The sequence below is a fragment of the Etheostoma cragini genome, chromosome 17 (genome assembly GCF_013103735.1).
Source record: "Etheostoma cragini isolate CJK2018 chromosome 17, CSU_Ecrag_1.0, whole genome shotgun sequence".
Lineage (NCBI taxonomy): Eukaryota > Metazoa > Chordata > Actinopteri > Perciformes > Percidae > Etheostoma > Etheostoma cragini.
In genome coordinates this window covers 25,503,132-25,524,902 of record NC_048423.1, presented here as the reverse complement: position 1 = coordinate 25,524,902, position 21,771 = coordinate 25,503,132, and the positions used below count along the sequence as shown (strand labels likewise).

General features: G+C 43.3%; 1 protein-coding gene across 4 annotated transcripts in view; it reads right to left on the bottom strand.

Moving 5' to 3' along the window:
* birc6 (baculoviral IAP repeat containing 6) overlaps positions 1 to 21,771 on the bottom strand; it is a 104,391-nt gene that overhangs the window by 30,744 nt on the left and 51,876 nt on the right. For 2 of the 4 annotated variants that reach the window (XM_034898926.1, XM_034898927.1), the window contains exons 54-64: positions 20,775 to 21,627; positions 19,591 to 19,734; positions 18,010 to 18,139; positions 17,037 to 17,168; positions 15,703 to 15,864; positions 15,399 to 15,572; positions 11,166 to 11,389; positions 10,089 to 10,422; positions 8,035 to 8,252; positions 7,406 to 7,570; positions 6,653 to 6,824 (exon numbers count right to left, since the gene is read on the bottom strand). In XM_034898926.1, coding sequence (XP_034754817.1) covers positions 6,653 to 6,824; positions 7,406 to 7,570; positions 8,035 to 8,252; positions 10,089 to 10,422; positions 11,166 to 11,389; positions 15,399 to 15,572; positions 15,703 to 15,864; positions 17,037 to 17,168; positions 18,010 to 18,139; positions 19,591 to 19,734; positions 20,775 to 21,627 — 2,708 coding nt within the window. The remainder of the gene's footprint in view (positions 1 to 6,652; positions 6,825 to 7,405; positions 7,571 to 8,034; positions 8,253 to 10,088; positions 10,423 to 11,165; positions 11,390 to 15,398; positions 15,573 to 15,702; positions 15,865 to 17,036; positions 17,169 to 18,009; positions 18,140 to 19,590; positions 19,735 to 20,774; positions 21,628 to 21,771) is intronic. The other 2 variants (XM_034898928.1, XM_034898929.1) reach the window with 2 other exon arrangements.

Genomic DNA, 21,771 nt, shown 5'->3' with positions numbered 1-21,771 from the left:
GGTCTTACAGGGAGGTGTTCAGGTGCATTCTGGGTGTGCTGGTCTTACAGGGAGGTGTTCTCAGGTGCCTTCTGGGCGTGCTGGTCTTACAGGGAGGTGTGTTCAGGTGCACCCATGGGCGTGCTGGTCTTACAGGGAGGTGTTTTCAGGTGCATTCTGGGCGTATTGCTATCTTGAGGCAGTGGGAAGTGATCACACAATTGACCAACAAAAACCTCTAAAGTCAGCATTTCATTGTTATAACAGAGATTTAGTAAAATGTGCCTAGGCTTATGCACAGCGTGCACACACTACGCTTGTTATACCCACAGGGACACACAGTGTTTGTTACACACACGGGGACGCACACTATGCTTGTTATACACACAGGGACGCACACTATGCTTGTTACACAAACAGGGACGCACACTATGCTTGTTACACACACAGGGACGCACACTGTGTTTGTTACACACACAGGGACGCACACTATGCTTGTTATACACACAGGGACGCACACTATGCTTGTTATACACACAGGGACGCACACTTAGCTTGTTATACACACGGGGACGCACACTTAGCTTGTTACACACACGGGGACGCACACTATGCTTGTTACACCCGGGGACGCACACTATGCTTGTTACACACACACGAGGACACACACTATGCTTGTTATACACACAGGGAAGCACACTATGTTACACAAACAGGGATGCACACTATGCTTGTTACACACACACATGCAGAAGATTACATATAAAATATGAAGGTGTAAATCCTCCATCATAACAGCAATGCTCCAAGGTCCAACCGCGCCTGGCTGTTAAAGGGAATGGGAGAGGGCCTCTGATTGGTTGATGCGGCTGGCTGTTAAGGGGAATGGGAGAGGACTTCTGATTGGTTGATTGCATGTTACGCCCAAAACACGCCTATGAATTAATCAACACACTAAGTAAACCCTTTAGAACCATGCACCTGGTGCACGGACCCTTTTTCCACTGTCAAAGTAGAAAAAGTGCATTTGGACACGCCCTAAACACACTTGTGCCATGCACGTCACGCCATGCGCTTAGGTAAAGCACTTCTGTCAAAACCACTCTCTTCTAACCAGGCTGGGTACTCTCTGAAATTGTAAATGAAAGGTTGAACAAATACTCCAAAGCCTTTACTAATGAAACCCCACTGTTCACACGGACACACACATTCAACAGCAGGGGAGCTCCGTAAACACACCAACGGCTGTCCAGCAGTGCACGGATCGCCTTCTGTTCCCCATGGTCTCTATCACTTCTGGAGTGATGAATCATTACCAAGCACCCTCCAACAGGCCAGTCATGTTCAGATTACCCTCCAACATCATGCACACGTCCACTCAACATGACTGATGGACCAAAATAGCCATTACCTAAGTGGTGTTGCCCGCTGCAGCTGAGATTTACTTTAAAGCTGGTCTGTCATGGGCGAGTAAATAGAGCAATCAAGGAGTAGAATGAAAGGGATGTAATGCTAAATATAATACAAACATTTAAAAAAATCCTCACATCAGATCTAGAAACCAATTAGTGTCAAACAAAACACGCAAGAAATTCATTCTTCAATTAAGATAAATTAGGATTGTGGTAACATTCAAAGGTATTACCTCTCACTAACGGCTTAGCTTCCTGTGATGAAGTGCCAAGCAACGGTGGGAAACTGTAATGTATCCCAAAAGGCTTAGCCAAGGCACAGATGATTAATGTGGAGCTACGCTGATGGGGGAACAGCAGCCAGAAATAAAGGCCTGCTTGCTGGTAAGCAAGGTAAGACTAAAGGGCAAATAAAACGTGTTGGTGGTAGTTAGGAGAAATGAGGCTCCAGTTGGATGGGATGCATTTCTCTAAGGTAGGTGGGGTGATAATGGTGTTGCAGTGAATTTAATCCTGTCTACAGAGTCCAAGTGTTTGATCCCCCACACCTACTCCAGGTTTAACTACAGCCCACAACTGTTAATTGTTACCTTCCTTGGTTCTCTTGTGTTTAAGGCTACATCTACACTTTTATGTTTTGGCTAAATTAAATGAATATTCTTTGCTAAATTTACGCCTCATCTTCGCTCCAAGAGGATAAATCCATGCTCTTACCTCAATTGACTTCTACATCCATGTTTTCAACTGCAGAGTAATGTCAAATCTGCTGGACTTGAGAATGTCATCAAATGGGCTAATGTTATCAGCTACCGGTAAGATTTTTCTAATCAGTTTTGTTAAAATCCCATTAATTTAATTCATCCCGTTTGGAATTTTTGACAATCTGTTGTGTTATCGGCAGCCCCTACAGAAAGCATTTCTTTGCACCTTTTCAGATACTACTAAATTATGCTTAGTGTCCTCTGACAGTAAAAAAACTGAAAGCCTTGATTTTTTTAAACCAAATATAGTGTTTATTTTGGTAAAAAAAAAACAAAAAGGGTGGGAAAAAGAGTTGACTGAGCTGAATATTTCCATTTGAATGAAGCTACATACGGGTATGTGAGCATAAAGACTTCCAGCAGTCTGTATCTATGTGGCCTTAGTGGAGCTGGCTGTATGGTTGAGTAAAGAAGAGCAGGGGTTTTTCCAGGGATTCCGGTTCCTAAGGGAGCTCAGGAGCCTCCTGACCTCCACAGATTTGAAGGAGGCAGCGTTAAGGTATAAGACACAGAATGAAGAGTGGAATGAAGAGGGAAAGGATCGTCTTTAACAACCCTGGTGCTTTAATGGACACTGAAATATGGCTAATGATGCTTGGTTTAAATATATTGGTATAGCAGTTCTCTGGGTTCTGGCGCCATTCATCTGCATGTACAGCAGAAGAGGAAGTTCCCATTCAAGTGAATGAGAACGCATGTCCAAATAATTGACTGGTACTGTATATTGCCTAATATACTTTTTCTTTTTTACATGAACACAAATTACAAACACATATTTGGTATGGATCCCATAGGTTAGGTTATTATTGATTAGTGGTGAGTGGGTTGTTTTCATCAGTAATCTCTGGTGGACAAACTATGTGATGGTGACAAGGTTGACAAGGACACTTTTGCAGTTGTTTTTACACATTTGCCATATTATGCATATAGGATATATCGATGATAAGCTAATATCTGCAGATAATTTGGGCTGCTGATTATAAAAGGGTCAGGCTCTAGTGGATATCTTATATCAAATGTAGAACAAACTAACCGGGAATAACCAGACATGCATACTGCAACCACTGCAGACGATAACATGTACACACACAAGCTCTTCTTCTTTCACCCACTACAAGCAATTTGGAGAACCAGGCGGGCTATAAGGTCAGGTGATATGTATCGACAGCTCAGAGCTTCTGGGCAACTGGTTCTCATACATAAGGTGGTCCGATGCCCCCACAATTCATTCCAGTGCATGCACCATGACTCTAATGAACTACATGCAACGGGCTAGTTAGCCCTGTATTATGGCATTTGTTATGTGTGGTAAATGCATAGCTTTTGTAAAAGAAAAAGGTGTCATCAGTAAGGCTAGGCTAACAGACCATGTGGTGATACATAATCAAACAAGGGCCTATTAACTTCATATTGCACTCACACACATGTAACTGTGTGTCGGAGGCATTTACCAGATAATGAGGACCAATTACAACACTCACAATGCTTTTTATCAGCCGTTATTTAATTATGAGACTAGGGGCACATTAGCATACACCAGCATGCACACAGAGAGATCCTCCAAGAGCACTAGGCAGAAAGAGGTGGCACACATCAAGCTGCAACTGGCTCTGGGCTACAGTGGTAATAGGAAGGTAGAAACACTGACGCCACGATCTGCAGATGTTAACTGCTTGGAACAGTTCTCTGGATTATGACTGCATTAGAATTTCCCCCCTGGATCACTACAGCTTTAGCTAGTATACACGGGTGGGAAACACCAGAGGCCTCGCAATATCATATATTATGGGTGCACGATTATGGCCAAAATGATAATCACCATTATTTTGATCAATATTGAGATCATGATTAATTAGCACAATCTTTTGTTGATTTTAACCAAAACAAATGTTATAGTCACATAGGCTATTTATAACTGCTTTCACATCCATATCGTGCTACATTCTTCTTTGTTAAGTTTTATGTTTAAATACAAACAGCTGCAACACATGTAAATGAAAATTAGCTATCTGAAATAAATAGACTAGGATATATTATTTAAAAAAAAAGGATCTCTGAGAAAGCTCCTTTACTTGTTTTCAACAAAAACTGATTAAAAGAGCTAGGGAGGGGGGGGTGCTATGGACGTACAATATATGCTACTCACAGAGAGACGGCTGGTCATTATGAATGGGTCCAGGGGTGTTCTCTGAACAGCTCTTACACACATACAAACATGGCTCAATAGATCGTGTCTTATTTTAAATGTAAAAAAACTGTTTGTCTATACCTGTCAAAGCAATCTTCTACTGTTATGCTTGCTCAATTTGGGGTGATGTTGGGAACAGAACAGTTGGAAGTTGTAAATTAAGGTAAATATTTAGGTGTGATTATAGACTCTAGACTCTTTTAAAAAACATGTTAAAATGATTTCCAAAAGAATCAAATTCAATCTTCATAATTTTAAACAAATCAGAGGATTCTACCAGATACTGCTGCTCTGATGTTTCTGCATTCAATGATACTTTCACATGTGAACTATTGCATCACTAGCTTGTCTATGTCGGGTACTACTACCCTAAAACCAGTTGAGCTTCTGTACAAGAAGCATTATCATCATTGCAATATCTTAGAGAAATATAACTTACTGAGTTTTGATAGTCATTGTAAATGTTCCTCTGTGTGCTTAATTTTATAAAGTACTCCTTGGCCTGGCGCCACCTCCACTGCTGGAGTTTAATAAACTGAATTAATAAAATAAATAAATGAATGGGGGCGGGAATGCACAGAGAGTAAGAGGAGAGATCCGAACACAGGCACGGCTTTACAGAAGAAATGGGTCATGTTTCGCAAAATGAAATCATATCCATATAAACAACATTGCTTCGTCTAATTATTTAGATTTTGGACATATTGCAATATTCTGCGATACATTGCAATAAGGGCTGTAACATGTAAAATAAAACCAAAATTACGACCCTCCAAACGAGAAGCAGAAACACGACACCCCCCTTCCAACTCCCAGAGTTATCTTTCTCGTTCAGATTCAGTGCTACATCTTTAAATTACTATTAGACCATTTGGTGCCGTATACCTGTTTTGTCTGCTAAATTTAGCTAACTGTACAGAAAGCTAAAAGCAACAGGGGGGGCTCCGGTACACTAACGGAGGTCTAACGTTACAAAAGGCCGCTGTTCTGACTCGGGTGCCTGGTAGCTGGCTGGAGGCTGATTGTGGATGTGTCCCCAGGGCAGTAATGATAGTGGATTGCTGCTAGCTGGCTGGGGGCTGATTGTGGATGTGTCCCAGGGGATATAGTGATAGTGGATGGCTGCTAGCTGGCTGGGGGCTGATTGTGGATGTGTCCCAGGGGATGTAGTGATAGTGGATGGCTGCTAGCTGGCTGGGGGCTGATTGTGGATGTGTCCCAGGGGATGTAGTGATAGTGGATGGCTGCTAGCTGGCTGGGGGAAAAAACTTTGGATGTGTCTATGGGGCTCTCACAGGTTTGGGCTGAGCCCCAAATGTTTATACCATCTGGCTCCGCCCCAACACACATGCTTAAAAGCACCCGGGAACATTCATACACAACTGTACACACACAGCTTCGCCTATAATTCAGAACTAGAGAGGCTATGCAGTTATCATTGAGCTCAAAGACCAGATTCATCCAAATCCACTATCTCAGCATCAAAAGAAACCAGCTGGCAGCGCTTCATGTCATGAGCAGAAATGCACATGTAAGAAAATTCAGACATTTTCAGCAACAAATTAATATCAGTGGGTCTAATCATTTGATGTGATGAGGACAGTAATGGAACAAAGACAAATCAGGGGTGTGCATGCTGCTGCCATCTTTATTGTTATGACTTCATGAAAAACCTCCACAACAATCTTAGACAGCTCCTTTGGTTCACACCCTTGTTTCTCATATATTGGCTGAAGTAACATAGAAATACTAAAAAAAAAAGTATGGTGGGGAATGGAAGTCTTTTGAATACCAGTGGCACTTTGTTTTCACAAGAAAATTTTCCATAAACCATTTTCTGCCGTTATGCAAAGATCATCTTTTTCTCTAGTGACCATTCACTTTTTTCTTGTTTTGCCATTGCCAGATTTCATGACGATGCTTTTGCTCTGTTTGACAGGGGGGACACCCCCAGGCCCATATCAGATAGCTAAAGGGGTCGCACATACCTGGAGATTCAAACTCTCTTTTTGGTTCTTAAACCCCTTTACATTTCACAGCCAAGCTTATTCTTGGTTACGCATTAGTCATTGAGCGAGCTAACTCCTAACAATAACAACATAACACCCAAAAATGACTTTGAGTTACGGGCTGTAATGAGCACTTGACCGTTGCTTGATCAGATTTTGAGAGCTAGTCATAAATGACCTAATTACGTGCTCTGTGACCAATCTATTCTATTGAATTACACAGAGGTTTAAAGTATTTCTGATTAGCCAACCAGGAACCCAATGTATAAAGTGGTGTTCTCATTGTAAAAACAGGGAGCCTACCTGAGTCGTTGCGTAGGTAGGACGACATGGCAGGGATGAGGCAGGACTGACTCAACAGCTCCTGCAGTACAGCTGGCAGCGCTGAGCTGTTCTGGGCTGTGCTGTCTGCTGAAGAGCCATCAGCACTGTGGGGGCTGCTGGAGCCTGCTGGGTTGATGTAACTTGCCAAGACCTAGTGATCCAAAACAATGTAGACATCCTGTAAGACCAATTACCAATAAAACTGGTCCACCTTGTTTAAACTGACATATGTAAGTCCAGATTTTACATGACTTGCTCTGGAGCAGGACCAATTTGGGACAGTATCTGTCTTGACCATGCTATGTCACCATTGTACACGTGGCTATGGACCGAAAACTAACACTCTGTTCAAGACAAATTTACCTTATCCTAATGAAGACATTTTAGGTAATTTTGTTCAGAAGGCAAATATAGCAGTACCCATATTAAAGGCTCGGTTCGAGTTGTGGCATGCCATAGGGATCCAAACTCTTTGGAAAATAATCAACTGCAACATGCTCAAAGCCAGGTAGTAAGCACTGCCAGAGAGGCAGATTTCAGGGCCACAAAGCCCCAAGAGACAATTCAGCAGCTCAGCAAGATAACCAGGGGAATATGGACACAATAATGATGTTTGTTATACAACACAAAGTGTTGTTGGGATAAATTGAAAGTCTTAAGTAAAGCTAAAGGGTCACCATATTTCAAAAAATCTAGATTTAAAAACGATAGGACATTGATGGGTAGACCTGCCTGCAGTAGACAGGTGACATGCTCCTCTTCTAGCCGTTGTTTGGTGAGGGCCTGCTCCACGTCCCAGCCTGAGGCGGTAGATCCAGTCCCAAAACCAGTTCCTTTAGCCCAGTACAGCTGCTGCTCCTCACTGGTTCCCCCACCGTGACAACTGGACATCTGCGGCTGTCAGCACAGAGATAGACATGAGATATTGTACAGGGTTAGAAGGAAGGGTCCAGGTTAGGTATTTCTGACCACTTCATTTATACTTTACTGTGGATATTTCCCTTCTATGTTTTTAAAAAAAGTGGCTGCCAGTGTATTAAAAAGGTGGGTGTGTATTAACACAAAGTCTGCATTTGACCGGTACGTGAAATTTAACACTGCACACTGGCAACTATTGGAGAGAATAAAAAGATACAGTAGGTACTGTTCTCTGTTCTTGAATAACATTCATTAGTAAATGTGCACCATTTGAAGCACATGGATGTGGGGTCTCAAGGACAGCCACCACCACAGCGACAAGTCTTTGGCACCCATTCAAGTCATCTGCCCCATGATCAACGTCCTCAGCTTTGACAACTCCATAAATCCACACACGGGGGGACAGGGTGTGGGTGGTGGTGGTGGGGGGGGTTGAGCCTTACCTCAGACACACTGGTGCTGGCGTTGGGGTTGCGGGGGGCGTGGTGGCTGAGAGCTGACAGACAGGCCAAGATGAGGTGGATGGCCCCAATTTCCAGAGCCATGCGCCGTAGCAGAACGCCGTCATCAGTTGTCAGAGGAGTGCTGCTGAACAACGCTCGCAGCACGTGGAACGGCAGCGTGGGCAACACGTTGGCTGATGGAGACTGCAAGATATGACCTAAAAGGAGGTCGAAGCAGACAATTGAATTGGGAGACTCATTACCCTTTCCTTTTGTGTGTGTGTGTGTGTGTGTGTGTGTGTGTGTGTGTGTGTGTGTGTGTGTGTGTGTGTGTGTGTGTGTGTGTGTGTGTATATTGTAAAGCATTAGTAGGAAAAGTTAACGACATCCGTTTCCAGGCGCGTTTGTGACACACCAAAAAAAAAAAGACAGGCATGCTTGTCGTCTGCCAATGGGAAAGGAGGCTGTCAGCTATTTTAGGGGAAAAGACAAATACAATTGTAACTTATTTGATCTATTGACAACAAGAGATGATATTTAGATTTTTCTAACAATGTCCAAGCCATAAATACATTAATCATGTTGTATAGCATTAGGTGGAATGTGAATTAAATTTCATAAGCTGATGAAAATGTAATTCTGCAATGTAATCATTTTACTTTGTTTGTAAAGAGTGACCCATGCCTTGACACAACAAGTTATTAAATGTTAAGGAAACACCAGTTAGGTGAATTATGACGATTGTTATTCCCAAGGCTTAAAGGGAAACAAATCAGTGCACAGAACGAAGCTTTGTGAGGAGCTACTAATGACTATCCTCTAATGACTAGCATCCAATGCCTAGCCTCTAATGCCTAGGATCTAATGACTAGCATCCAATGCCTAGCCTCTAATGCCTAGGTTCTAATGACTAGCCTCTAATGACTAGCCTCTAATGCATAACTTCTAATGCCTAGCCTCTAATGCCTAGCATCTAATGACTAGCCTCTAAAGCCTAGCATCCAATGAATAGCCTCCTATGCCTAGCCTCTAATGCCTAGCCGACTAGCCTCTAATGACTACATTCTAATAACTAGCCTCTAATGACTAGCCTCTAATGACTAGCCTCCAATGACTAGCCTCCAATGACTAGCCTCCAATGACTAGCCTCCAATGACTAGCCGACTAGCCTCTAATGACTAGCCTCCAATGACTAGCCTCCAATGACTAGCCTCCAATGACTAGCCGAGTAGCCTCTAATGACTAGCCTCTAATGACTAGCCTCTAATGACTAGCCTCTAATGACTACCATGTAATGCTTAGCGATCACTTCCTTATTGCTGCTGCCGTACAGTGCGTATCTTCCTCGAACAGACACTGCAGCTGGGTGCTTCTTGTCTCCTCCCTTTTCCTCTTGTCCTCTATTCATGCCCAGCATCATTTGTTTTTAACCCATTTCTCAACTCAAGCTGGAACTACTTTTTTTAGCCCCCCCCACACACACACACCCACACACACACTGGGCGCTCGCTTTTCGGCAAGGACCCGCCCTACTTTGCATCTGATTGGTTAGAACTCATTTCATTGGTAGATGGAAGTTCGATGATTGGTTAAACCTAGCGCATCAAAAACAAATCCCATGTGCACTTTTTCATTTTCTAAAATAGTCATAGCCCAAAAATCCGGCTCCAGGCCAGAGTACTTTAAGTTCCGCTTTAGTTAGAACAGCGTTCCTCACATTTGATTGGTAGTTGAATCAATGGACTCGAAAATATAAAAACACATGCAAGTTCCCAAATGTAGTTAATTATTTTTCCTCTGGCATGGTGCCTGAATACTTTAGGCCCTGTATTCCTTATGTGTCTTTCTAGCTGCGGCCTGATGTGCTGTGTGACCAAGATGGAAAAATACTCAGACATCAATCACTAACAATGTATTTGCAGTACCAGCGAGAAATGTTGAGAGAAAAAGATTCCTCTCAGAGCATCTCTCTCATTAGATTAGATGATATGAGCAGCAGTATGGGGCAAGAAACAAAGACCAAAGGATTAGGAGCTGTGGAATGTGTGACTTACTGCCCTCTCCATCATCTGTGACGCCCAGCACCAGGCGCAGCAGACACTGGGCGTGCTTCCTCTCCTTCAGCAGCACCTCTGCATAGCCGGGCAGGCGCAGGAACAGGCCGAAGGCTGCCAGCGAGTGGGCCGGGATGGGGGAAATGGTCTGCACTGAGGAGGATGATGACGAGGATGACTGAGACTGCTGCTTGTTGATGGGTGGAGGCTCGGCAGCGATGGTTTCTGGCGCCTCGTACACCAGCTCGCCCGACTGCTCGATAGTTACCCACTCAAACTGGTCGCTGTCCTTGGGCTTCTCCTGTGTGGCCGAGGCCACCACTGGGGCGCTGACCTGTGAACAGCCATGCAGGAGAACAGAGGGTAACTTTGGCGAAGGTTACTGGGAATATGACACAATGCTGACAGGTGAATTTAGCAAAGCAGGAACTTTGCAGTTTCATGATGTGACCGATTCAAGCCTGAGGGAGAGGAGGCTGGCTTCTCTACATACTGTACCTCTAAAATACAAAAACTGTTCCACTGCATGTGTAACCAAAAATCCCCCAAAAAGATCCCCAAAAATGATCAGTCAAAATAATATCATACAATCAATCAATCAAAATGTTTTGTCAATTTCAGCACATTTGGTGTGCTGAACTGCAAATAACGTGTCCTTCCCTAATATATCTGTGACATCCTTAATTTTAACAAATACAACACTAGCAATGGCATCTAAACATACTGGAAGAACCAAACAACTAAAAGAAATAGAAAAGATACAAAATAACCAAATAAGTATTAAAAGTTTTTCTATAATTCAAATTATTGATGAGAAGGATATGCCGTGTGTAAAGGGTGTGTATGTGTAATTCCACCGTGTATGAATGAAACCAATTTACTACATCAGTTACTGTTTTATTGTTTAAAACTGTAACAAATGTAGATCCATACAGTTAAATGCACAATAAATGGAAGTGCACTTTATTTTCCTTGGTTTCTAGTTGAACGTGCTTTGGTGAAGGTTTGACCCTGATTGGACCGCCGTACTGTAGTGCTTTGATCATTCATGTCTATGTCTGTGTCAGGCTGTCGCACCTGCTGAATGACATCGGGGTAGAGCATGGGCAGCCTCTCTGCGATGAGGGCCAAGCCGCCCATGCCTGCAAAGACCTGCAGCGGGGACTGGATGGGGTTGGTCTCCAGCAGGGACTCGTCAGTGGCAGCATCCAGACACTCTTCACTGGCTGCCATTGGTTCGTCCTCAGGACAGCTGTTCAGCATGTCACAGTGGTCCACTGCAAGGAGAGCAAACAGAGGACCTGTTGTATGTTCATGCACTGTCGGCCATCTGAGACACTTGTTAGCACAGTTTGTTTGTACTGAAGGCTACTGGGAGAGGAGTCCCATCACTGAAATGACAATTCAATTCTTCTTTAATCGCTTGTTAAATTGCGGAACAGTATGTCATATACTGTATGCAATATACACTATCTATTACCAAGATGTGAAACAATAAAAATAATATGTATTGTGATATTTATAATTGATTTTTTTCCTGGAATCAATGGTTATTTTTTTTTTTACCAATAAGTGACCTTAGTATTTTCTTTTTATAAGGTTTCCAGCTGAACAGAGCAAAAGCAGGAAAAGCAGAAAATCCATGTTACGTTCTTCTTTACAAAGTAAATTCATGTGATGTGCATTCTTCTTACAAAACTTTGAGTTTTTAGAAATGCATTATAATGTATTGTCTCTAGAAGTGTATCAATTAACTTAGGTTTTGTTAAAGAAGGAAAAGAAAACATACAATACTTAATACTATTGAATCGCAATACTTTTAGGAATCACATTATATGTAAATAAAAATCATAATATATTAAATAAAAATCGCAACACAAATCCAATCGGCAACCATGTATTGTGAAATTGAATCAGGATAAACACATGCCCCAGCCCTATTCATCAGCTAGCTAGCAGCAGCTAGACACAAACACCCTGAAAGGCGAGGTGAAAACACCACCACGCTGTTGCAGCTGGTAATAAATAATGTGGCAAATTCAATCAAGGGAAACGCTGCCAAACTTCTACCTGCTCTGTGTCAGTGCAGCATGGAATGCCAACCGCGGTAAACTGGCAAAATGAAGGGAGGCTGGGCGCCGTTCATCTGCATGTACTGCTGGCGCTGCTGTGACATAGAGCCAGGTGAAAATCCCTCGTCCTCCTACTGATCTAACAACCACCACCACCACCACCACCACCACAGGCCCGCCCACTTTTTAGCGTTTCAAACTAAGGATTTGATTTAGTGCTCTTTTATTCTGTTTTACTGGGCAATACGTCACAGTACAGAAGCTTGACACATTCCGCCCGAGACAATGGTCATTGGTTTAAAGACATTTAATTGATTAATTGAAAGGAAAAACCCAGAGTGTTTTTCTCCCAACAGGTAACGTTAGCCTACCGTTGGATAGTAGCCGTCTCAAACACGGTTAACATGCTGGCACTATGATGGTTTAACTTGGCATTTAATGCAGAGTTTACACATGTGCTGAACTCTAAGGGTGGCTGTGTGCGGATCAACTACAGTCCGTTACCACACTAGTAAACTTTGATATTACTGTCAGGCCAGTCCAGGCACAGAGACGGTCACGACTACCTGTTTAAAATACGTTTTTGACACTTGTGGTGATATTATCAGAATGAGAAAAAAAGAAAAGGAAATACAAGAGGTTCTCTTGGTTGCTAGATTACGTTTATGGCTAACTGGGACACTGAAAAAGAGCACAGTAAAGTCATTACTTCCACCTGTGCACCTAAAGTACAAATACACACCGACAATACATGTGGTCCTTGGAATAACAACATCTATGATAACGAATTACCCAATCATACATCACAGTACTCATCCAAACAAATGAGAGTGGTTTTAAAATTGAAACTCTGGATCATGGACAGGACACCAGTTCTGCTGAGTTCTTCTCACCAGTGCTGAGATCATCAAGACATTGAATCAGACAATTAATCTGACCTAGTGCTGACCGTCAAGCCTGCAGAATCAGATAGCTAAATATAACCAGTGTCACCATGGGGTGACTCCAGACCACATCAGTGGAGCGGCAGTGTTGCCTTCTGTCTAAAGGAGGGTCAGCAGTTTGATCCCAGCAGCAACCTTCCCACATTAATTCTCCTTCAGCAACAGTGTTTTTACTATCCTTCTCACTGGATAGCATGCGTCAAAGTAAATGGCTTCAAATTAAATTACAAACACACTTCCTCATGCTCAAATAGTCAGCACAGCATCACTTGAATAACAAACGTTTTCATACATGCCACAGTACAAACATGAAATCTACAGCTTTAACTCCCTGAGGGAAAGAAGTAAAGAGAAGAGTGAGCATGACTGAGCAGAGTGTGCCCCAAACCACTCCACAACGTTTAGACGCATGGCTTTCTTCCAAAGCAGCCCAAGAAATAGCCCAGGTGATGTGAGCTGAACTCCATTAAATCGTGATGCAGGAGGAGCAAACTAGCCACTGGACTGGATTTTTACTGCAGTACACCCCCTTAAGAATGCATTGTAAGTCCTAAACCCCATTCTATTCACAGTTCTTTTTACAAAAGTTTTCCTAAAATCACCACTATCACGTACTTTCTTTCTCTACCTTTCAGATGGTTTAACATTGGACTAAAGGCAAAGAATGCCCAATCAATGGACCTTAACGGGCCAGCAGTTGGAGTATTATATGTTGATTATTATTATTATTATTATTATTACTTTCCTGTAATTTCTTACCATTTGATAAACATAAATGTCTGTTAAGCTTGAGTTAATAAAAACCCAAATAAAAAAAAGACTTTCATTACAACACTGGAATGGGGGAGTGGAGGGACTTTGACGGATTGGGTGTGTGGTTGGGGGGGGGGGTCCTTATTTTTCCTGGTGGGTTTCAAACCACTTTGAAAGGTGCAAGCTGCCACCTACTCTTCTGCTTGCTATGTGGAGGAGCAGTTGAACATCAGGAGGTAAAATGAAATCCATTAGCCAACTTCACGGTGGAGAATTCAGACAGCCCTAGTTACATGTGTGCATATCAGCACATCGATGCACCTACCTTGTGTATAGTAGTAGCCCAGAAATTCACTTAAACAAGCAATGCAAAGTACATATCCCTCTGTAATACGACGAAACAGGACGCCTCATTTTCATTCCTTTTTATCTGTCACTTAGTATTTGCGGCATACTACGAGGTCCAGTGTGTCATAGTAAATACTGTTTATAACCATCTATTTCTTTAGGAGCTCTTTGTGACACCCAAGAGGATAAGTTCTAAAGTGCAGTAAAGTGCAGCATGTCAATGGAATAGCACTGATGATGCAGGATGTCAGCCACCAAAACTATCCAATCAAAAGTGACACGTCAGAACAAAAGACTTGATGACTCCTCTTGGTGCACTATTAACATGTCAACTAGAGTGTGGATAAAATAACACATTTCCTTGTATTACTTTGCCATTAAAGCTGATTAAGATTACCTCTAGCTAGTCGGACAAATATTCACAGATATTCGGGTCTAGTTTGGCCTACGTGACATGGTGCGTAGCCGTTCCTGGAACTGCTTTCACATCCACAAGACCGACACAGTCGTGTCCGAGTATGTCTCCACCGCATCCACCTTTACCTGCATCAGCTGTGTGTCTGCCTGCGTGCAGGATGGCCATTTAACCCGCTAGTCCTTATCAATATAATGGCAAGAGTCAAGAAAATATTATGTAAAAATAAATAAAAAAAGTACGGACCTGTTGTCTGGGCTTCTTTTTGATCAGTGCTGGGATTTGTTATTTATGTCACGACACACCAAAAAACACATATTATTCGTACTAATACAAAGTCAGCGCTTCAGTGTACAAGGACTGCTTTGGGCTCAAGTTGTATGGAAGTTAAAAACACAGAAGGACTGTTGGGTCCAGATGTTGATTTGCTCCTACTCTCTCTGGACTCAGATCAGGTTGGACAGTGTGCAACCCAAGCAGCACTCTAGTGTGAATGGCAAAACGGAATAAAGAGCAAGAATGAAGTGAAGCGTTTGATAACTTTTAAGAAATCTCCTGGTTAATTCAATGGAGCAGGAGACCTTTGTTGGATGATATCCTCCCCCCAAATGAAGGATTATATCCCCACCCTGGCCTGGGAACGCCTTGGGATCCCTCAGTCAGAGCTGGTTAACGTGGTTTGGGAAAGGGAAGTTTGGGGTCCCCTGCTGGAGCTGCTTCCCTGCGACCCGACCACGATTCAGAGTAATGATTTGAACATAGGACTTGATTTTGGTACCTTTCTCAGTGCGTAGCCTCTTGAAGGAGTCTGTCTTGGAAAGGCCAGGGTCAGAGATGACTTTGGAGCCCAGTTTGACTGTCAGGTTGATGGACTGGTAGCCCTGTGGCAACTTGCGGTCGTACAGGAGTGTCAGTAGCTGAGCCAGGGTCATTTCAGGTGGAAGGGGCTGACCTGGAGGGAAGATTCACCTTATTAATAACTCAGCTCTGGCGGCTTAGTTGCAGTATTTTATTCAAACCCATCGATGTCCTACTGCCAGATGTGAGTCGACATGTTAAGCTTGCACATGTATATGTGGTACCTGGAAGCAGCTTGTGGTAGAGGTGGAAGACAGGCACACTGATGGTTTTGGCTGAAGGGTCCACACCAGACGAAGCAGTCAACTTGTCACTCATCACGCGACCCCTCCTCGAAGGAGGTCTGGGAGGGGTTGAAAGAGCTCGCTTGGACTGGGACTTCAAGCCTGATGACAGACACAGACAACATGGAAACATTACAGGCCTGTTAGACCATGACAAACAGCAATAGAGATACATGTTAATATTACCAAAAGCTTAGTTATTGTGCCAGTATTCCATACATCTGATCGTTGAAATGCCAAACCACTGCTATGTACAATCTCTGATACAGATCAACTTCACCAAAAAGACCAAATTCCCAGTTGTAAGTCCCAGTTACAGTTGAAATTTTTAAATGTGTGCTTCAAGAACACAATGTGGATGCATACATTATAAATTAAGTATAAAGCATTGATTTTTTAAATCTTAGAATAAAAATCCTTATTCTCACAAAGAGTTCAACTCAATGGAAGAGGATTCCTTTAAGCGGTACGACATGTAACGGTACACATAATTCGCGGCTCGGTATGTACCTTGGTTTTTAGGATCATGGTTTAGTACATCTTTGGTAGAACAGGAAAAACAAAGAAAACGTGGAATTTTTTTTTTCTTTTCTTTTTTTTAAGTATAAACATTGAACAGTGGCTTATTGGCCACCTATTAGTTTTAGTAATTGGTTTGATAAAACAGCAGTGCCTCCAGCACACCAGTAACTGTTGGTGGGGGACGGAGAGTAAATTCCAATGAAGTTCTTTGAGAAGGGGATGAGGGAAAAGCTGCTGACATTAGGAAGACATCCCAGTAACTGTAGAAAGCACTGAAGTGTCAAAGTGGAGTTTCTAAAGAGAATGTTACTCTGCCCGGACTGCTTTTCCTTGTGTCTATGTCGGTTGGAGCAGACTATGCAGTCAGCGAGCGTTCGACCTGCTTTAATCTTCTTTTGTTGACTCCTTCCTTCTGGTAAGGGCTGGCTAAATCCCTGGACCTGCAGTTGATTTTCTTCACCACCCACTCACAGCGTTCTCTTCATATAGGGTTAAAGTTTAAACCACAAGCTCCTATGACATTGGGATTGTGTATTAATGTGCATAAAGAAGCCAAGAGAATAATAAAAATAATAATAATAATAAGTCACAAAACGTTAAATTAGTAGAAAAACATGGCGTCTGCAAAAGTTTGGGCACCAAATGTCCTGCAGCAAACAGTTTGGGACGAGTACACCTATGGCTACAGATCTAGTGTTGGATTAACCACTTGGCATGTGGCTGAAGGGAATGTAAGGAACAGATTCGAGTACCTGAGGCCACAACAACACTGTAGTTGTCCTGGAAGCCACTGTCTGCTTTCATCTTTTCCTTCTCTTCGTGATTCTTCTTCTCCTTGTCCTCCTTCTGCTCATTGATCAGCTTGGCTGTAATGCTGGGTGTGTCTGTTTAGATCAACAGAAGACGGCATGAAATCAGATGGGTTACCTATACCTTTTAAGAATGATTTACTGACGAAATTAGCATTGGTCATGTTAGAACTCCCCCTAAACTTCTCAAATGAGGGTTTCAGGGTTAAGTTTTGTGTGTGGAGTAACAAATTCATGTTTTGTTTTTATTATGCAGATTTGTTATCCCGAGACCCGCAGATATGTAATTCTTGACACTATCATTGGCTGTCTATCTGCCAACCATTTAGCCTCTGGGGCTAACAGCTGATATTTCTGAGGTTCAGGAGTAGCCAGAGGATATCTGGGTGGATTTCTTCTTCTGCGAGCCAGTGATTGCTTACAGTCAAAGTAGATACTCCAAATAGATATTTTTTATTTTTTTTTATATTATATTTTGGGCATTTTGGGCCTTTATTTGAGAAAACTGCTAAAGAAAGGAAAGGGAAGAGAAACGGCGCATGACATGTTGCAAAGGGTAACAGGTTGGAATGGAACCCACAGCCACGATGCAAGTTCCTAGCCTCTGTACATGGGGCACATGCTCAACCAGTTGAAGTACCCAGACCCCACACTCATTTTTTTTCTTGGAGTTTAAGGTCCAGGCGACATGTTGGCTCATCTCTATAACCAGATATCTGCATTTAAATGGTGACAAATAAATGAAAATGAATAAAAAGCCAAATCATCGCCAAAATTGGGTTCCAAAATTGAATTTTAGCCAAAGAGCTTTGCCTCTTTTACTTTCCACATTGACCGTTTACCTGCATACAACCAAAGCTCTCTCAAACATGATCAATACTACTTGGAGTAGAAGGTTTTCTGTATTGAAACATACCAGACACCCGGTCCAGGACTTCAGCCAACGTGGTGGAGATGGGCAGATGGAGGGTGCGGTACTTGTGGCCTGCTCCATACATGGGGTGCTGGATCATGTGGCTGGTGGCATTGATGCGTCCTTTATATAACTGAGAAGAAAAAAGGAACAGGGGTTTTGTGTCAGTATGTTGTGAAAACGTAACGATCTGCTTAGCTACAGGGAATTTCACCAACTAAAAAGTATTGAGGGTAACAATTTATGGGACCAGTATTGTTTTTTTTGCTTCTTTTTCTGCATACCACTAAAGACACACAAACAACTGACAGGCCAGACACGTTACCACCCGAGACAGACGTAAACTCTATGAATGATTCGAGAGGCGGGCGAATTATAGCCAGACGGTAAGACTTACAATGCTATACCACATACAGCTGGGATACTATCAGGGAATCCAACTTCAACCTACTGGTCCAACATAAATGTTAATCTAAACATCAGTCATAAAGCTACGTTACTCAAAGTCCGACAAGGCAAGACACACAAATAGTAAGATGATCAGACTAAGGTACGTAGCCGTTCCTGGAACTGCTTTCACATCCACAAGACCGACACAGTCGTGTCCGAGTATGTCTCCACCGCATCCACCTTTACCTGCATCAGCTGTGTGTCTGCCTGCGTGCAGGATGGCCATTTAACCCGCTAGTCCTTATCAATATAATGGCAAGAGTCAAGTAGCTCTCCGGTGCGAGTGCTGGATGCCAGAGAGCCACCAACTTGATAGCCATGAAGCAGTAAAAAAAAAAGGTTAAAATACAACTTGCTAGCCCAGGGTAAGTAGCAGTAAAGAAATGATTTGTGTTGCCTATTTATTTCTTTTACCATGCAACAAACTTACTAAAATAACTTATTGCAAGTCCTCCAGAGGAGGACAGGGATATCTGAATCAAATTTGATGGCAATTCATTGATCCAATCTGCAGTTTGGTGGACGCACCACTGGACCGAGTGAACAACCAACCAACCAACAGGCTGTCGGAGTGACATCACCATCCCTAGAGCCACGCTGCTTTATTACACGGCTCCCTGGTCCCTTAGCCACGAATGCACATGGAAAGTTCAAACCGCTGTAGGTAGAATTGTGGCGATCCAGGACTTTTCCATAGAATTTTAATATTTACAACTTCTCAGTCCCTCCCCCCTTTCTGCTAAAGCCCAAACGGTCTCCTAAGCCTGAGCAGTGATTGACACACATTCAAGGGGATTGCTGTGATAAGAGAGGAGGCTTTTGTTCATATTGGTGAGCTTTCCCCTTGTGTTCACAGCTGATTCTACACCAATCACATTGTATATCAGTTTGAGCCGTTTTATCAACATGCTGGGGAATCTTTTGCCACAAATGTTATGTCAGTCACGTCACTACATTGGGAGAGCATTGTTCATGACAGACAACATCCCATCACATGTGTGATGACACCGAGATACATGCTAATGTGTCATCAAAGAGCAATAAGCAAACTGATTGGTAGATGCAACTCAGGAAATGGGTTTGGTAACTGAAAAGAGAGAGGGCAGATGTTCAACAGCAGAGAGAGTTACCCACCGGACAGGGAGACTGTAGGAAGACTGTGACCTTCTCATCCTCCAGCATGAGCTGCAGGAACAGCCTTCGAATAAAGCCTGAGATGTTTCCAGAGATCGGCACATTTCCTCTCTGGGGTGCAGACTGGAAGAGCTCACAGAGAACCTGCAGCCAGAAAAGGTTTGAAAATTAAACTTCTGACTAATTACATCAGCAAATCTGTTTGTGTTTGATGCCAAAATTAAATTTCTGGTGTCTCAAAGAAAGTGAAAGCTTTGGGCTGCATTCACATAGCCTCAGACGCTCTGGCGATCCGGTGCAGGGCTGTGCAGAAGTGTGGGAGGGTCCCTTAATAAGGCCCATTTATGTGACTTCCTGTTGTGTACTTTAGTACTGTAGTAAAAGTACACTTTTCCGCTAGAGTAACATTTCCAAACACACTTGAGGTCAGCTTCTTTATTACAGAGAAATAGAGAAAGGAAAGAGACAAAGCAACAGTGCTTTGTGCTAGATAGGAGGGTCAATCATTATTCGATTTTTGGTTTATTGCCTGTAGAATTGAACTGATATAATATAAAAATGATGATAAAAATATTTTAACTGATAATGTGGAAAAAAAAGGAACAGTTCAGAAAATGCTGTGTAGATTTGCTGCAGTATGCAGTTGAACCACTCCGTGGATGCTCTAACTTTTCAATGAGATGGAGGTACAGGTGTGTTTGGAGCCGCTCGATAAGGAAGCACAAACTATAAAACATAGAAAAAAAGCCCAGTGAGGCAATCCTGTTGATGAACTAATGACGGAGTACTTCATTGTTGTTTTTTTACTCCTAATGTGTGATTTTGAGAACTCTGATTTTGCGTCAAACATGTCAAAAAAGTCTAAAGTATTAATTTAATAATTAATGTTTGCCGATTGTTCAGGCTGCTGACTATTTGAAGAAATTTCTTCAAATAAATCTGATGTTTCTGATCCGTTTGGAGGCGGTGTGAGAGTCCCGTACAGGAAACAAACACCCCAACAAGTCTGATCCAAGCCAAGTCACTGGACGCAGCAGCCTGACACCGGGTTGCGTTTCTACAAAAGTTGAATCCTATTTACTGCAGGCTGCATTTTATTTCTGCACCCCCCCCTGGAGCCGCCACCGCCGCAGTCTAAACATATTACCACCATTTAAATGAATGAGAGGGAAATAAGAGCAGACCTGAGCCATGAGTCGCTGGTTGTTAGGGTGGCAGGAGATACACTGGAGAAAGAAGGCCACGGTGGCGTTCTCCAGCGCAGTCCTATGCTGGGTGCTGAGTCCTCCTGCCTGGCCAGAAGAGGACAGGGAGAAGCGTGATCCTGAAGCCTGAGGCTGGGATGGTGGGTGGCCTGCCACAGACCCAGAGCCCAGGGAATGACGGCCTCTATTGGCACCAGCACTGGCACTGGAATGGCACAACAGGAAGAGCAGTGCTGTCCAGAGCGGGTTTACCTCTGACCCTCCTAACCAGTCTTTCATTGCGTGACTATTGCCTACTTCAGTAAGAAAGCGCAGCACCGGAGCGGCCAACTCTGCAGCCAGAGGTGGCCGAACGTGTGAGGATGAGAAGTAGTGATGATGGTGATGTCGTCTCTCGGCCTGAGCAGCGGGCAGAGGCAGGTCAGCACTGGCCAGGAGGCTGACACAGAACTGGGTGAGGCTGCGAACCAGCAGTGAGGGTAACTCTGAGTCCAGCAGTTGCTCTATGGCTCCTGGAGACTGGGAGGCAGCTGCCAACGTAGCTAACTGGGACTCCGACAGATTAATGGGGGGTCTGGCATGCTTGGAGTCGTCGGTAAGTCCTGCAGCATTGGTGTTGGCGTCGTGCTGCTTTTTGCCGTCGTCAGTCATGGAGAGGCGGTGATGCTGGGCTTGAGAGTGACTGGCGCTGGGCACGGAGACGATCCCCATCCAGGACATGAGCAGCGAGAAATAACTTGGGTGGATGTGACACATGGAGCACAGCAGGCTGTCCACGGCTTTCTTCAGCACAATGTTGCACGGCAACGACATGGACCAGTTATACAGCAGCCTGCAGGAAAGGAAGATGAAGGGAATCAATAATCAGTCATCAATCTATGTTGTTCATACTCAAAAGGGACAGATTATGCAACACCATCACTAACAGGGACGTTGTAGAGCGTCCTCTGGTGGACAGACTATGTAACACCATCAC